The sequence below is a fragment of the Rhea pennata genome, chromosome Z (assembly GCF_028389875.1).
Source record: "Rhea pennata isolate bPtePen1 chromosome Z, bPtePen1.pri, whole genome shotgun sequence".
In the NCBI taxonomy this organism is placed as follows: Eukaryota; Metazoa; Chordata; class Aves; order Rheiformes; family Rheidae; genus Rhea; species Rhea pennata.
In genome coordinates, this window is record NC_084702.1 from 47,717,970 (window position 1) to 47,735,843 (window position 17,874).

General features: G+C 34.9%; 1 protein-coding gene across 1 annotated transcript in view; it reads right to left on the bottom strand.

The window, feature by feature from the left end:
* Positions 1-319: 319 nt before the first annotated feature.
* The window catches only part of RHOBTB3 (Rho related BTB domain containing 3), a 28,825-nt gene continuing 11,270 nt past the window's right edge, over positions 320-17,874 (bottom strand). The window contains exons 6-12 of the mRNA XM_062599698.1: positions 15,891-16,256; positions 12,594-12,706; positions 10,944-11,055; positions 7,279-7,452; positions 5,452-5,618; positions 3,739-3,835; positions 320-530 (exon numbers count right to left, since the gene is read on the bottom strand). Coding sequence (XP_062455682.1) covers positions 415-530; positions 3,739-3,835; positions 5,452-5,618; positions 7,279-7,452; positions 10,944-11,055; positions 12,594-12,706; positions 15,891-16,256 — 1,145 coding nt within the window. The 3' untranslated portion in view covers positions 320-414. The remainder of the gene's footprint in view (positions 531-3,738; positions 3,836-5,451; positions 5,619-7,278; positions 7,453-10,943; positions 11,056-12,593; positions 12,707-15,890; positions 16,257-17,874) is intronic.

Here is a 17,874-nt window from a genome sequence, read left to right on the forward strand (position 1 = left end):
ACTTTCTTGCACTGATACTGTGGCCAAACACAAGGTTCAAAAAAAAAAAAATCCGTTTTCGACAACTTAGCAGCTGAAAATAACCATAAAGGGCAATAAAATAAGCAGTAAGGAAACTGAAAGGGGAAACAGAAAAATGGATAGTTACAGATGAGTTATGCAAGAGTCCCATACTAGGTTTAATCCTATTGAGTGTGAAATTCTCATGTTTGAAATAAATCCTCATGATACATTTATCACTCTTTTAAGAAAAAAAGTGATTTATTATCAAAGCAAAGAATATTAGTAAGTGCAATACAGCATATTATACAGTGTTCAGTATTTATTTTTGCTCTTGATGTGATTTTTGTATTTTAGATAATTCTCAATCTGAAATTTCCCAGTTGAGATATACTTTGAGTATGTTCAGTCTTCTTACATTACTGTGCAATAGCATTTCTGAGAATGGATATAATTCCTGTAAACAGCAAGCTGCTTCAGGTACATATCAGAGGGCCATCTGTGCATCTCTACAAAATTGCGCTCGTCCACTAAAGAAAGCAATAAATGAATTAAACATAGTACACAAACATACAGACACAAGTGTACAAGCTCAGAAAATATTTTAAAATAGGTTTAAAAATATTAAAAATATTAAGGATATAAACGGATACAGACAAGTGCAGTCCATCTTACTTAGGTCTTGCATACAATGTGAAAACTTTCTACATTATATTCTTTTGCTATTAAGCCTTACTATAAGGTACTTTTTAAAATGAATACAATACACATTAAAGAGAGCAAAGAGATCATTCTAGAGGCGCATATTCTCTATCCACAAAAGATAATCAGGAAATCAACAGTGAGAGCTCTTCTATGCTGCAACACAACCAAGGAATGCAGTTCAATCTGTGTGCCAAAGGCTTGTCTCAAGATCATTACAAAAAGCAATGTGAAGAAGCTAATTAAGAATTTAGTAAGATTTTTGTCTTTTGATTCCAAGTTTTTGTTTCTGATAAAATAAAATACAAATAACAAAATAAAAATATAGCAGAATTAAGTCATACTGTTTAGGTGAATTCTATTTGACTTTATAAAAATATGCTTTTTCATCCCCATATCCCAGCTTTTTCTGAATCAGTCTGCAGCAGCAATTGCCTAGTTTTTTTTTTGGGGGGGGTGGGAGATTCAGACCAACTGGAACAGAGATTAAAGGACAGTAGAGAGACCTGTAGCTTGAGAATTGACGGAGACAGGCCACTCATTAATAATCAGCAATAGGCAGGCTATTTCATTTGTCTTATGAAAATTGCAGAGTTGCACTTGAAGATTTTAACTTTAAGTAAGTAACTCCAGAAATCACCACCTACCTCATGTATCATTGTTCTTTTTGACATTTGACATGATAATGGAAATGAAGAGTAAAAATCCTTCTTAATGAAAAAAGCAAAGTCACCTACCAATAGTTGCTCTTCTTTGAGAAGTATATTCTGCATCTGAATTCTAACTGTGAGAATATTTGTGTCCTGACAAACCAGAAAAGAATGTTTTTCCATGATGTACACGTATTTACATATGCATTTTTATTTCTTCCCTCCATCTTGCCCACTGCCAGGTCTATGATGTAGAGCATGTCTACCTCTCAGTGAAAAATCATCTGGAAGAGACTCAGAGAACAAAGAAAAGCAAAGGGCAGACTAATGTGAATGCGGATAGCATGTCTCAAAGAACACCAATTACTGGGAAGATACTCTTTTTCTTTGAGAGAATCCACACATGCTTTCTTCCAGAGGCTGATTCCAAATAGTTACTCTGGTAACAGTCACCTGATGGAGATTTAAAAAACTTTATCAAACAAACAACAACTGTAGTACCACTCTGCATCAGCCCTGAATGCTTCAGAAATGTTGAAAGCTTGGAGGAAACTCCCAGTGATCACACAGCAAATATTCAGTATGGAAATACTGTACAACTCATCCCTTAGGTCTCTTGGGCTGTGTTAGAACACATTCTGATCATTATCTGAAACATCACTTTCATAGTTTCGTAACAGGTTCATATGCAACCTGATACCCATCTGGATAACTGCCTGTATGGAAACAAAAGAGCTCTTAGAACTTTTCACAGTAGAAACAAACAGCTTAAGAAACAAACTTCTTAAAGGGTATGAAACTGCAATAAGAAAACAAGAGCTCCTTCTTGCTGCTGATACTATGAAGCAGTTCCGGCCCTAAAAATATAAGGCTTTAGGAAAACCATCGAAAGATTAATCTCTTGCCTGACAGAGATTTGGCACCACCAAGATATAAATTTAAGATGAGCATGAAGATACACACTGTCCTTGACGAACACAGAATATCTTTTGAATAGAGGTTACCTATGAAAGCCCAAATCTCATGTACTGGCCTGACAGAAGTGATGCCACCTTTCCAGATAAGAAGAGACAGGGCAAGAACTAAAGTTTTGGAGAGAGAGAATCCCATGAAAAAAGCCAGCACAAAATTGGTACCATGCTGGGAAACTGCAAAATAAGTGGCTGTGCCTACATCAAGACCTGCAGGAATCTATAAGCCTTTGAGTATCTGGTCCCATATCCCCCCAGCTGGAAGACAGAGACAGTTGCCACACAAACCTTCACCAGACTGAAAGACCCAAACCCTTCTGCTTTAAGAGAGAACCTTGAGAGGGTTGAGACCAAAGTTCTGAAGGAAGAAAGTTACCAAAGAGCATTTTCAAACACAATCCACCATCTGAGCCACCACGGAAGTGAAGCAAACCAAGTCCTACATGAACTGAACCCACCTGTAGCTGACATCCATCAGCACAGATTTTCTGATCTCTCATTTGTAATCCAGATTTGCAATCCAGCTCTCATTTATAAAATGGGCATTTCAGAAGCTGGGCAGATGAACCACTGAAAGGTAGATAATATTGAATTGTCCCATGTCCAGAACAAAGCAAAGAGGACCCAGTTCTCCTTTTTTTGTTCATAACAAACAATCGCAAAGTTATCTGTCGTCCCATGCATATGCAAGCCTTGCAAATGAGGAAAGAGGACCTTTAACATATTTCGGACTGAATCAGCCCACTGATAAGAAAATTCCATTTTGAAGACACTGGCTCAGTATCAATAGTCTGAATACTACCACCAGGCAGAAGTGACACATTCATTGAGATCACCTTCATCAGAGTGCCAAACAGACATTCCCTCTCAGACAGATGGCAAAACATTCTAGAATTACATGTCAGGAAACAAATATACTCTCTTTTAGAAAATAAATATCAATTCTCTGGAACAACTTGGATTTATTTACTTGATCTAATGGAGAATACCACAAGAAACCTATCTTCTTCCTAAAAAAATACCTTAAACAGAAACTATTAGAAGTAACTCATTATCTTGAGTCGAATGTATAAATAAAACACAGCTATACTTAAAGGGATGGAAGAGTTGAAATATGATAAGCAAACTGCCCTAGCCAATTCAATAATGAGTGGGAACATGGTCATCAGCATACGAACCAAAAGACAAGTGGATGCATCTCTAGCTATATTACTCTTCTGTGTGTCATATGCTACTCCCACAGTAGGCTGGTAGACTACTATCTGGCCCAGAATGACTTTGGATTGGATTAGACTGTATATCCTAAAAAAGTCTTATTCATTTCCTCACGTAGAAGTAGCATTACTTGGTATCTCATTTCTAATCTAAACAGAACTGAAAAAGATTTCTTTTTAAAAAAATATTTGAAAAACTACCTGAAAGATCTTGGAATTCTGGCTTTTGACTGAAGATGAGGTAGTTAGTGGCAATAAAATGAAGAAGCCAAGTTGACAGGCAATCAGAATTGTGAAACTGCAAGAAGAAAGGAAATACAAACAACATTTGAATACTATCAGGTCTAAAAGTAGGCGAGAAAAAAAACTAGCATAGCTCACATGTCAAAATACATTATTTTGGATTGTAACTGTCAACACAGCAGTTTATTAAATAAAGTTTTGACAGTAAGAGAAAAAGAAGAAAAAGTCATTGAAGGAAATACGTAAACAGATGCAGCCCCATGAATGAATTCTAAAACTCCCCTCCCCTAGCTGTGTGACCTAACCCCTGTGCTAGAGATTCTTGCTGCTTAATACTGGCAAGAGTCTTTTAGGACTATTATACAAACACCACCTGGGTGGAGCGCCACACAGGTCAGATACTCAGTTTTGGATTTTGGATCCTGATTAGTATTAGGTATGAATTAGGTTCTGCACTACTCAGTCCTCTCACAGCCTTACAGTTTAATGCTGTGTAAAGCTTTCTCTCACCTGGGGAATCAGAGGCAATGAAATGTGGCAATTGAAACCGTGTGTTACCCTATAGAGCTAGGCAGCAATTATCTGAAAGCTTTAGTATGCATCCATATTATGCTCAAGTTATTTATCTCAAGGTGGATTTTGAAACAGTAGTAAACAAAACACAGTGATATTCATGCTTAAAAATTTGGTAAGTAATTATATGGTGTTGCCAGTGAAGGAAAGATCATGGGAATGTCTACACATTTACTGAAATAAAAGCACAAAATGAGAACATTTTTTAAAATCTGCACTGTATTACAAATGACATTCTAATCATTATAATGCATTTACAAAGAGAAAAACCCAGTAAGTATTTAAATTTGTATTCTATCTCCTGTGAAGTCTCAGAAACAAGGAGATACCAGCTATTTTGCTTGCTTTACCAATCAAAAATTTCCAAATTGGGTTTAGATTTAAGGATAAAAAAAATCTGTTAATATAAATTAACACTTGATTTATTAAGTAAGGCATTTCCCAACATACAATAATTTTGAGTTGTTTTATTCCCTTTTTATGAGCATGGCATGTTGGTTTTGCTCTTTCATTCTCTTTCTTTAAGATACTCTCTTAACAGTATTCTCTCAGAAATATTACTCCAGTTTTTATTCTCTTCTCTTCTCTTCTCGCAAATCTGTCTTTATTTTCTTTCTATCATTTTGCAGCCTCTAATCTTTTTGTAACATTTTTTAAAATATATTTCACCCTATTTTCTATCCAATCCAGATCTTCTCTGTTACTTGGACATAACATAGTTTTCTTCTTGACCAAAAAAGGAAGTAGTGCACCTTCAGTTGCCTACATCTCTGAGAGAAGTTATGATTAAGGTGAATTACTCCAATGTCTTTTTGATGAACAAAATCAGACAGAATATGCTATGACTGTGTATCTTACAATAAAGCTTTGATTTCTTAAAGAAATGAAAGGCTGCAAAAGTCTCATCAGGTCATATTTTAGCCATCCTTATGACACCCAAAATCTTTAATCAAAAGATAATATACCAATGTTTGTCCTTGAAATTTGAAATAAGATCTTAAAAATCTTAACAATTATGTTTTAAAAACAAAAAACCCTCTTTGATTTAGAATCAACATATATAGTCTCACGTAATAGTCTTACGTAAAAAGTAAGTACCTTAGCTTTTCTAAGCAAGCTAACAATACTGAGTCTTGTAGATGCCAATTCTCTGCTAGGCATACTCTGAAGCTGGGTGATAATATAAAGCTCACAAATATGTTGGAGTCTTGTTACTTGGTACATCTCAGCACAAATCAAGAGAGACATAGCTTGGAGAATACTAGCTGAAAAACAGCAAAATATAAGTTACATTTATTTTATTTTTTTGACAAGATGATGAAAATCACTTTCCATAGAAACTTCTAACAATGTACACAAAATCAAACTGCTGTTGATCCTCTCCTTTTATATTGTTCGTGTTTGCTGCATCACTTTAACAGATAAACGATATAACTTACGGGAAAAGGCTAGTTAGTGACTTTTTAGAAGGCAAGTGTAATACATTGTAGCCTATATACTAACTAGTCATTGCCGCAGCCCATTCTCAGCAAGATGGGAAAGAACACACACATCAATGTGATGCAAGTTCAATCCCACCTTATTATTCTACCTATCTGGCTTATATATCCTTTCAGAAGGCTCACGTGTTCACGCACTTTACAAAGCGTCGCTATTGGTTGACTAGCATTGTCCAGGTGTATCTGCTCAGTCTCTAATTGAGTGCTGTGTCGACTCCCTTCCCAGGTGCATATACTTTTGCTTATCTTGCAGTAAAATAGCCAGGGCCCCGACAAGTCATATATATCTTAAGGATGCTAAGTCAAATGCTGCTGGTCTATTTAAAAGGAGTGATAAGTAATAAAAAGATTTAGCCTTCTAATTTTTCCTTCAAAAAAGAAACCTCTATAAAATACATAAAAGAAAATAGAATAATAAGATCTAAGAGGAACTACTTTTTAATATATTTATATTTAATATACTTAACAATATTTTTAAAAAACATGATACAGTGTTTGCATATTTAAACTAATGAAAAGGAAACGTTAGAAAGCTTTAAAAAAGGAAACATGAAAAACCTAAGAGCAAGGTAGAACTATTTAAAAAAGAATACAAAAACAAAAATATTTATCACACCACCATTCATTCCATAAAAGGAAAACTATCTGAATCGAAATAAGATTTCAGATTTAGTACTTAGATGCTCTTCCTACTAAAAAAAACAACGGTTAAGAAACTAAAATTATTTTAGCTCTATTATTCTTGTCAAATACTTTAGTTTATATATTTTTTCTGATTTTATACATAAATATCAGTTTATATAAAGTATTTTTGCGATTTAAACTTATTTATATTAAACTTAACAAAATATATGCCAAACAAAATGACAATTCTGAAATAAAACATAGAACTAAGATTAGAAAGTAATATTCTTTCTGCTGTGAAAAGAGAATTCTAGAAGATAGAATGAACCAGAAACAAAGTTATAGATTTTTTAGAGGCTTGCTATGTAAGCAAAAGATAATTACAGTATTTTATTAGTGATATTTGTACTGACTGCTTGTTGATTTTACTTGAATAATAAAAATCTTTTATTTGTAAAATATGAAAAAAAAATCTCTTTCCTGAGGCAGGTCATACAAGAAAATGTTGCCATGTTTCAATGAAGCAAATGCTTTCAACCAATATTTTCAGATTATGCTAGATCTTTAATCAAAAATATGTCCACTAATGTAAAGCAGGCTTTCTAGTGAGTTTATAGTATCTAGTGCACTGGGAGAAGTTCTGTATTTTAACATTTTACACAAAGGATGAATACTTATCAGGGGACAAGAAAAGAAAGGAAACTGAAAGATACTGCTACTTTGGTCTCTATCCCTTCATTCTCCATGTCCCAATGTGGGCAAAATGTGTAACAGATATATGTGTATTTTTAAATTTGCTTACCTGGACAACAGGAGTCGGTATAGAGATATTCTAGAAAGGAGAGGAAAGTGTCTTTGGAAACCCCATACACTGGAACCAGAATATTATTTGCTTCTAGATAGTTACCATTAAACATAGCTGCCATTACCTCACAGCGAGCTACCAGAACTGCTCTGTGGGCTGGTACAGTTGCACCTGCAAGATTTGGAACAAAAGTTCAAGATAAAATTACATAGATGGTAAGATTTTAATATTAAGGTTCATTTAAGTCTTACACATCACTGAGCATGATTTAAAATTATCTTATAGAGTGTTTGAAATAAAAATATCAAATAGATTATTAATAACACATTCACTTTATACCAGTCAGTGTTTACATACACATTGTAGCCACCAGCAAACAAAAGTAGCACATTAACAGATTAGATCTTAAAAAGAAATACAATTTATTAACATACCCTGCTCCCAACAGCAGGTATTCTAAATAGGGTAAATGTCAACTAGCATAATATCTGATAGTATTGGAATTACAGCAGTTTATACTAATTCAACATCCGGTCCTTGTGTATAAATACACAACTTTGTAAATGCTTATGCATATGAATTATTCACGTTCATTAGTAATGCCATCGGTAATGAATGCGAGTAGTGTTCTAGAAATAAAACATCCATGTAACCACAGAAAATAGAGAAAGGCAAATTTTCACAGAGGAAATTCCATTAAATCATTAAGTCAATAAAATTTATCTAAGTATTTTATTCAAAAGGAATTTCTTGATGTTCTCTTACAAATAATAGGCTATTCCATAAATCATTCCATTTTGTAATATTTATAAGTAAATCATTTATTTTACTGCAAAACGTCAAAGATTTAATAAGATTAACAGTCCAGTGTAGTAGGTGTCCTACAGTCCTTTCATGAAAATATAACAATCTAAGATGTTATCTATCAGTCTAACACTGCCAATCCTCTCTGAGCTCACATGGTCTTCTGCAGAGTCCAGCTAAATTCAATAATCCAATCCTTTATACAAGAAAGTACCAAATCAACAGCAGACAGAACAGCAGCCAACGACAGAATAAGAACTTACAGTCAAATAGTAAAAAAGTATAAAAACTATAATAAACAGATCAACTGACATATAAGATACTATATATACTCGGATATAAATTCCAGTCTTAATTTCCTCCTCAATCACATTCAGCTAATTGCTGAATTCAGCTAATTGCTTGAAGGCATCTGTCAACTTTTTTGTTTTTGTTCCATTTCTATTTGTCTTTGCTTCCACTTTCAATTTGTCTACACTGCATACAAAATTTATATATTTCTATATAAAGAAAACACATGTAAACAGTTTTCTGTATATTTATATATATGTTATACGAACACTGTGTAACACAGAATTTATACAAAATAGGCATGCGTTTTTTTATCTGCACGCAATTGTATATTCACCTACTCATTAGAAGGCTCAAACCCATTATGAGTCTTACACAAATTTAATGGGCTCCTATTTTTAATGATACACAAATACTTTTGTAGGTTAGAAGATCAAAGAAACTCCCAGTATTCAAGGAATTAGACCCAGACTTTAAAATATATTTGCTGGATCAAGACTAAAGTCTTCAATTTGTCTCAGTTCAATTATTCAATTTTATTAATTGAATTAATAAATAATTATTATATTATTTCAATTATTATAATTATTATTGTGATTGATGAAGTAGGAAAAAACACTTAGGAGAATCACCAATCAGTCAAAATTGTGAGCAGATATGCATTTTTTAAAAATAAATGTCAACTCATAAACCAGTAATTTTTTTCTATAAAATATATAGTGGTGCTACAATTTCATCAACTTCCCACAAAGCCTCTTTCAAGAATGGGACACTGAGCTGAATTGTTTATGTCATCAAACTCAGTCTTAGTACTTTGTTCTCTTTTTCAAAGGTCTTTTTGTTTTTCCTGCATATTAAACAGAACATCTAAAAAGAATCTGCTTGTCCCCATGTGCTTATTTTTGAGGGATTAATGCTTCATATTTGGCTCTGAGGTTTAAAGCTGAAAATAATTAAACAATTGTCTAATCCTAAAAGACTATTTCTGCATGGAGGCTGGGTGTGGGCAAATCAAGAAAAACATTAGCATTTAAAAAACATCTCATTCTTAGTTCACATTCACACATTCAAAGGGTGCAATGCTGTTCTTCTGTCTCTCTTTTTATTTTTAAGGGTGAGTGCACTTAATTTCTGGAATAATCATCCATGACACTCTGGTATTGGTACATTCTTTATAGACAAAAATGGAACAACAAATAGTTTCATTTGTGTGGTTCCTTCCTGTACTTTTGCCAAAGAGTACTTAGCAGTCTTTGTAAGCAGATTTATGAAACTCCACCAACAACCTCTCTAAATTAACAAGGTAGATTTATCCTAAAGACACTAGTATGATACTAAACTGTGTAGAAGGCTAGATTATTTCAGTGGCATGAAGACAGTGAATCCTGGCTATCTCTCTCCAATTTGGAATTTACTCAATAAAATGCAAAAGGATTTCAAGGAAAAAGTAAATAACTAAGTTAGGTTAGCCTCTGCCCCCTCAAATCACTTTAACATACATTTTGCTCCTAGCTATGAAGAAGAATAGACACTTATTACTGTCTCTCAACAGATCTTTTAAAAACATTTTAAATGTTTGTTTTCACACTTATAGTATTAAGCGGTAGGCAGCTATAATGCAGGCATTTACAAGGATGAAGGCTGCTTTCATAAGGAGTCATCTGTCATAAGGCATTGTGGAGTGCTGTACTGTAGAGAACTGCAATAAGAATGTTAAGATTAATATGCAAATGCCTAGCCATGGAAACGGTAGAAGCAAGAGCAATAAAATCAGCATATTTTGATGGCCTCAAACTAGCAGCTCATCAAAATCCCTGCCCATTCTAAGTGCATTTCTAAGGATTAGAAAGGTTAAGAGAAAAAGGACAATGAATAAATCCTAAAGACACAGAGGTGGGAAATGGATCACTGTCAGCTTCTTAAAGGGTACAGAAAGGCACATCTAAAGCCAGCACCAACCAAACTATGCAAGAAATGTGATCAGGAGAAAATTGCCAGCATTCCTTGTCCTGTCACTGCAAAGAAATTAGACCAGACTGCCTGAATACATGCATCTTGGAGCCTGAAAGAGGACAGACCACTAGCACACGTCTGGGTACTTGTGCACACGTAGACATGAGAATGTGAGTGGAAAAACAAATTAAAATCATCATCCATCCCCTATTATGACATCTCTCATTTAGCTTTGCTACACTGTTGCTATAATGTTGCAACAGCATTTCCTGCACTAGATGCATCACTTTACTAATCAGAAGTACGCACGGATTACAGGGACACAAAGTCTTCCCCTAAAGGCAGATGTCACTTGTAGAGGCATTTGTATTAAGCTCAGGCCTAATAAACTTTATTGCAAGTGGACACTGCTCTAAAGTATCAGTACAGAACAGCATTACCTCTAAGCAAATAACTGTTTTTCACAATTATTAATACATGCAGACATTTTCTTAATTCTGACTTTAATGAAGATGCAACAGAAAATACAATCAGATCCATTTTCCACTTTCTTACAGAGAGGATAAATGTTGGATACACAGATGCATCCATAGCAACAAAAACATGTCCTGTACCTTGTATTTTGAAGATGACATCAGCTAGCATAGGTGTATTAAAGAAAAGCCTGAGAGAAGTATTACACAACCGTTTTATTTGATGAGATCTGCAGTCCTTTAAATTGTTGAGCTGCAAAATAAATTATTAATAAAATACCGTCATGTATAGTTGCTCACAGGATAAATGACTTTTAGATATCATTTATATGGAGAAACTAAACAATACCCTTTCACTTTGCACATTCTTTTGCTAATGCTACTCAACCGTATCTCTCATGCACATAATTCTGAAAAATTCAAACATTATTCACATGGACACTGTTTGGGCACAAACCTGTAAAAACTCAAGCTTGGAGGCACTGTAGGAAGAGCACTTACATCCATGTTTGAGTTGTGCAGATCTAGGCACACACCTTTCTGCAGTATGCCAGAGCTGCCCATACTCTGGCCACACAGTTCCTCCACAGTAATGCTATTTATTAATTCGAGGCAGTCAAGAAGTCATGTTTCTTACTAGACAAGCCTTGAGATTGTTTGCCACAAATGCAGGTGGAATTCACAGGTCTAACTATTGACTTCTAATAATGTGGGCATACTAAAATAGAGAGCCTCAAAACCTATTATTTTGAGTTACTTTTTTCTATTTTTTTCTTAATTAAAAAAAGGAATTTAAAACTATCATTCTGTACATAAAAAGAACAATATCAAAATCATGTTGCTAGATTATAGTAAGTGAAACCCAGATGAAGTTGAATTAAATCTTAAACAGTAAAAATCTTTTTAATGTAATGAATATTTAATGTTACCAAGCAAATCATTTCTATCATTTCATTTCATTTCATTTCATTTCATTTCTAGTTCTCATGCCTTTGAATAAAAACTTTTAAATGTGAAATAAATGTATGCTGAAGACATGAAGAAAACACAAAAGGAAAAAACCCTCAGACTTAAGTTTTCAGGACTTCTTAAATCCAATCTTTTGAACTTTTAGTTTTTGACACTGAGGACTAGTAAGCCTACAACTAAAAGATCAGAAGCTTAAAACAGCTAAGTAACTTTTGATCTTTATGATTTCTCAAGACAGTCACAGACTATTTCCCATTTAAATTGACAGAAAGATTTTGTACAATTCCTACAGTATCAGGGATTGTAGTTCTACGTGTAAATAGCTGTTTAAATTAATTCTACTATGTAACTATTAGCACAATGTGACATAAATTACATTTTACTGTGAAGTCATTTTCTGAATTGAATATGTTATCACAACATTTATAAGAGAAACCATCTTTTCCAAGCTACTGCAAAAGCAAAGCTTTGGGGTATATATCCAGGACAGTAAAGCTTTCCTGGGCAGTCTCTATCACATGAGAATTAGTAAAACATAATCATATTGTCAGACAATGTGCAAAGCAGGAAATGTAAGTAATCCTTTTATGAGATCTACTTATGTGCTTTTTACTGATTATATTATATTAATTCTGCACATTAGATCACCATCTATTTCTTTCTATTTTGTAAATGCATATGAGCTTCCCACTGTTAATAAAAGATTATGTAAATCAAAATAAAGTTAAAATAAACACTGTAAAGGAAACAATGTCTACAAAATAATTTTCTAAGAACTTAACTAACTAATACTAAAAGTTACCACAGAAGAGTTAGATGTACCTTCCCCGGAGTTTTCAGGATACATTTAACTTTCTCAAGAACATGTTCAGTTTTTTCAGGATCTTTTAGCTTCTTTTTTATATCTTCCTCTAACTGTTCCCATTGGAAAGCACCTGTCACAAAAGCAAATAAAGTTGATTTATAAATAGAATAGGCACAGGACTCAGCAGGCAGAAGAAAGATGACATCAGCTCCAAACAGTTCTTACAGAAATTATATTTTAGCACTTCTGTCAGCTGGATCTTTATGCTCAGAAAGTTAAAAATGCAATTCTGCCATGATCAAACTTTCACAGTAAATTGGTGATGACTTTTACAAAGATTCTACCAAGTATAGACAGTATGTCTGAACTTAGACCTTCAGCGCTCTCTAGAGTATTCAGACATGTTAATTTCACTGGGGAAGAAGAGAGAAGAAACGCATCTAGCTGTCCTGGACTACATTAGAAATACGAACACCTAAAATTAGTCAAAGCCATTAAGAAAAAGACCAAGAGCATTTAAAGGAAAACTACTGTTTGAGAGCATAATATTTGGTATTAAATAACATTATTATAATTTACAATATCCGGTATTATAAATAATTCCATTTTAGTAGAATATCTGTGATCAGCTGTTTAATAAAACACTGGGATAAAACCTGGAAAGGAGGATGTTTCTACCAGAATCTATTAGTTCTGTCTCCATTAAATAAGTGCTGCTGAATCTGTTCAAGGTAGCCAAAAAGTGCTGCACTGGAAGTTACTGCCTCATTACTGCTGGCAAACATCTAAGTGTGCTAGCATCTCAGCTATTGTTCACAGATCATCATGCTAACTTAAACTGCCACTGGATCCTCCTTTACAAAGCAGCTTTCTCTCATTTTGACTCTACAAGAAAGTTAAACCTGCATTTCATGTCTCAATTATGTACCAAATGCACAAAGGTAATACTACAGACAATAAAAGCTTCTTGCGAGGCTGAATAGACTGAGAGGAAAAAAAGTCATTGTACAAATCACGGATGTTAGGAGAAAAAAAAAAAAAAGAAGACAACAAAACAATTTGATTGCCCTGAAATATTCTCTGGGGAATTTTAGGATAGTATGGTAAAGTATCCATAAATACTATATACTACATATAACACTATAATACTAAATACTACATATAACAATGTAAAATTTGGGAACGATTTTTAGAGAAAAAGAAAAAGAATCTAAAGCTTTTACATAATCCTTAGGAGACATATCAACTGTGTGATCATGCTCTCCTAAAGGCATTTTAATTCAAGATAAAAATTGCCCTATTACAGAATGGAAGATTAAGGCAATCCTCAGCTCCCTTGCTTTCAGAATCATTTTCTGTGATTCCTCCATGCTCAGTCACTATATATTGCAGTTGGACATTTAATAAAAATACTGAATATCTCACTGTTTATCAGAATTCTTCAGTATGTGTATTACTGCTTACATAACACAAGAGGTTTCTGAACCAGAGAAGTTTACAGCACAACTGAATATCAGTAACGAAAGAAAAGCATATTTGCAATGGAATTTCTTGTTTTCAGAGTCAAAATTACAGTGATTTCTTTGTTCTCCCAATGTTTTTTTCCACAAAACAGAACATGCTGTCCAGCTTTAGAATACATTTATTCTTATAGCCTGAGAAGGCATCTTGTTGACTTGGAGTAGAATCTAGCCCAAACTGTCAAGAATTTCTTGATAGCAAATAAAATATGTATTATTACCAAATTTGTTAACTGCAACTCACATGACAGTAGACAAGGAAACAGATTACAAAACACCATAGTTTAAGCTTATACTCTTTGCTGAACTAAGTGTCAGATACACATGGGGTTTATTTCAGTCCTCATTCATAGGGTCAAAAAGTCTGTAATAAGGAGGATTCAGAGACAGAATAAAGTTCAGGATAAGCATTATTAATTAGCATAGCTCTCAAGGCAGTCTGTGATACAAAAGACTGAAACAGCATTCAGGAAATGATACAGCACAGGACACCTTAAGCTCTATCAGCTCTTACATAAACAGAATGGATGGTCAGTTTTTATAATCTCATAAACAGAATGTAATGGCAGTATAAGGCTCAAAACAGTGACACTATTCTGATCTGATCTGTTCTCAGTATGCGCCTCAAACGTCATCCCTCAAATGTACCAAACAATTCAATGACTTAGGGCAATTCCCATCAGATGGCAAACTGACTCAGACCAGAGTTTAATCTATGCCATACACAAAGTTTCTCATCTGTTTGGGTAATGGTTGACATAAACAAAAGTGAAATTAATATATACCAGGTAGCAACTGTAATGTTTGTAAACAACAGTCGATGAAGATAATGCACTTATCTTTCATCCAATAAAATGTCAAGTTTAATCCTCTAGTTATGTAATAATTTAGGTTTATATCCATTTACACCAGACAAACCACTGCATCTGTTCTTTATGGTCAACACTGGTTTTGAAAGTACTAACCAGGAAATTTTCAAGATATAAACTGTAATGGAAAGATGACAAAGCCTCCCCTGTGGCTTCACAAGCCTATGTCCATTTTAGTTACCCTTAAATGAGTTTAAGGCAGAAATTCTTTTCATATGTCAGGTAGGTATCATTCTACAGGAGTTAAGTATGCTTTCTTATATATGCATCTCTAAGAATATCTAAGAATATAAGGTACTTCTATCAAAAAAAAACCTCTTTCACCCAAAGATTAATAGGCAATATTTTAACTGTTTTAACGAACAGTTAGAATTAATTTTAGTTAGGTGAGGTCACTGCCTGTATTTAATTAGTAGCAAGACATATGCATTTTATCTTAGTCCCCTGCACTCAAGCCAGTTAATGATGTCCTCTTTTCAGTAGTACAGGATCAGGAAGAGAAAGCACTTAATAGTTTTACTTAAATAACCCTACATTCTCTTCAGCATATTTAGAACATGCAACTATTTAAAATATTTTGGAGGTCTCAGGTCATAAACTGTTTCAAATTTTGTTGGTAAAGCTTTTAAGTGTTTTTGATGTAGTTTATGGATTGGGTTAAATAAAATATCACATTTAATTTCTGTTCATTGCATTTCATATGATAGTTAATATGCAAAAAGCATGTATTTTAATGCAATTTAGGTGAAAGACAGCTTTCAATTAGACATTGTTCCTAACAATCACAAGGGATAAATAGATGTAGCAATACAGCACAAAAAAAATTATCCTGTCAGAAGTGTATTTCTCAGGATAACAGACATACACCTTAGAAACACATTTGCTGTAAAAGAAGTAATTAGCTGGAACCATTCTCACAGGATACCTGAATAAATGAAGTGTAGAATATCTGACAAACAAGAACAGAAGACGGAGTCTTTAACAATGACTCTTACTGGAGGGTTGCATGATGAGCCACTGCTAGGAACTGAAAACACAGCCTCATTGTTCACTGCAAAGAGACTCTGTGCAGTCCGTATGATAGCAGAATCGTGAATATCAGCTGGACTCTTCACATTGAAAAGTAACATGAAGACATGGCTTACAGAGCACAAAATGATCTTGTGAGCTTCTACTACTTTCTTTAAGTCTTCTGAGTAAAATATCACATCCACACACTGGCAGCAGAACAGCAAGTTGTGTAAATCAGAGTCATAATGCGAGGCTTCACCTCTTAAGATTGGCATTTTTTCTATAAAAGATAATGAGTTGGTCTGTAAATTGTAAGTATTAAGTATAGTACATTTTTTCCCAGACATCTGATCAAATGAAAACCAATTTTTAAAGAAAATATTTTATAAGAAAATGTCTTATATCTTGCTTGAATATGTTTATATTCTAACATGTAAAATATTCTAACAATGGAATTAGTTAGTAGAACTAAACTATTTAGTAAACAATATCCACTATTTTACAAAACCTATTTAGGCACTTATATTTAAAAGAAATGATTACCAAGCCTAAAAGCTCTGAGCGAATTTCTAGCAAGAGTGAGAAAAAACAGCTGCATATTTAGGACTAAATACCTGTCAGTAATCCTTTCACTGAACATTCATATTAGACACTTAGAAATCAAATACACCTCCCCCATGTTTTATTTACAGTAAATTAAAACTATTACTTCATAATATTACGTTATTACAGCCGTTACATTGTTATTACAGGCCAGTCAGCGTCACCTCCATCCCTGGAAAGGTAATGGAACAGCTCATTCTGGATGTCATCTCCAAGCACATGGAGGAAAAGAAGGTGATCGGGAGTAGCCAGCATGGATTCACCAAGGGGAAATCCTGCTTAACCAATCTGATAGCCTTCTCTGATGGAATGACTGGCTGGGTAGATGAGGGCAGAGCAGTGGACGTTGTGTACCTTGACTTCAGCAAGGGTTCTGACACTGTCTCCCATAACACCCTCCTAGACAAGCTTGGGAAGTGTGGGTTAGATGAGTGGACTGTGAGGTGGATTGAGAACTGGCTGAAAGGCAGAGCTCAGAGGGTTGTCATCAGTGGTGCAGAATCTAGTTGGAGGCCTGTGGCTAGTGGAGTTCCCCAGGGCTCAGTACTGCGTCCCATCCTGTTCAACATCTTCATCAACGACATGGATGAAGGGACAGAGTGCCTCCTCAGCAAGTCTGCTGATGATACCAAGCTGGGAGGAGCAGCTGACACACTATGAGGGCTGTGCTGCATTTCAGAGAGACTTGGACAGGCTGGAGAGTTGGGCGGAGAGAAACCTCATGAGGTTCAAGGGCAAGGGTAGAGTCCTGCACTTAGGGAGGAATAACCCCATGCACCAGTACAGGCTGGGGGCTGACCTGCTGGAAAGCAGCTCTGCAGAGAAGGACCTGGGAGTCCTGGTGGACAAGCTATGTGCAAGCACTGTGCTGTTGTGGCCAAGAAGGCCAATGGTATCCTGGGTGCATTAGGAACAATGCTGCCAGCAGGTCAAGGAAGGTGATTACTCAGCTCTAGTGAGGCCACATCTGGAATACTGTGTCCAATTCTGGGCTCACCAGTGCAAGAGAGACATGGAACTACTGGAGAGAGTCCAGCAAAGGGCTACAAAGATGACCAGTGGACTAGAGCATTTCCACTATGAGGAAAGGCTGCAAGAGCTCGGCCTGTTTAGCCTGGAGAAGACTGAGGGGGGGGATCTTATCAATGTCTACAAATACCTTAAGGGAGAGTGTCAAGAGGATGGGGCCAGACTCTTTTCAGTAGTGCCATGTGAAAGGACAAGAGGCAATGGGCACAAAATTGCAACACAGGAAGTTCTGCCTGAATATGAGGAGGAACTTCTTCACTGTGAGA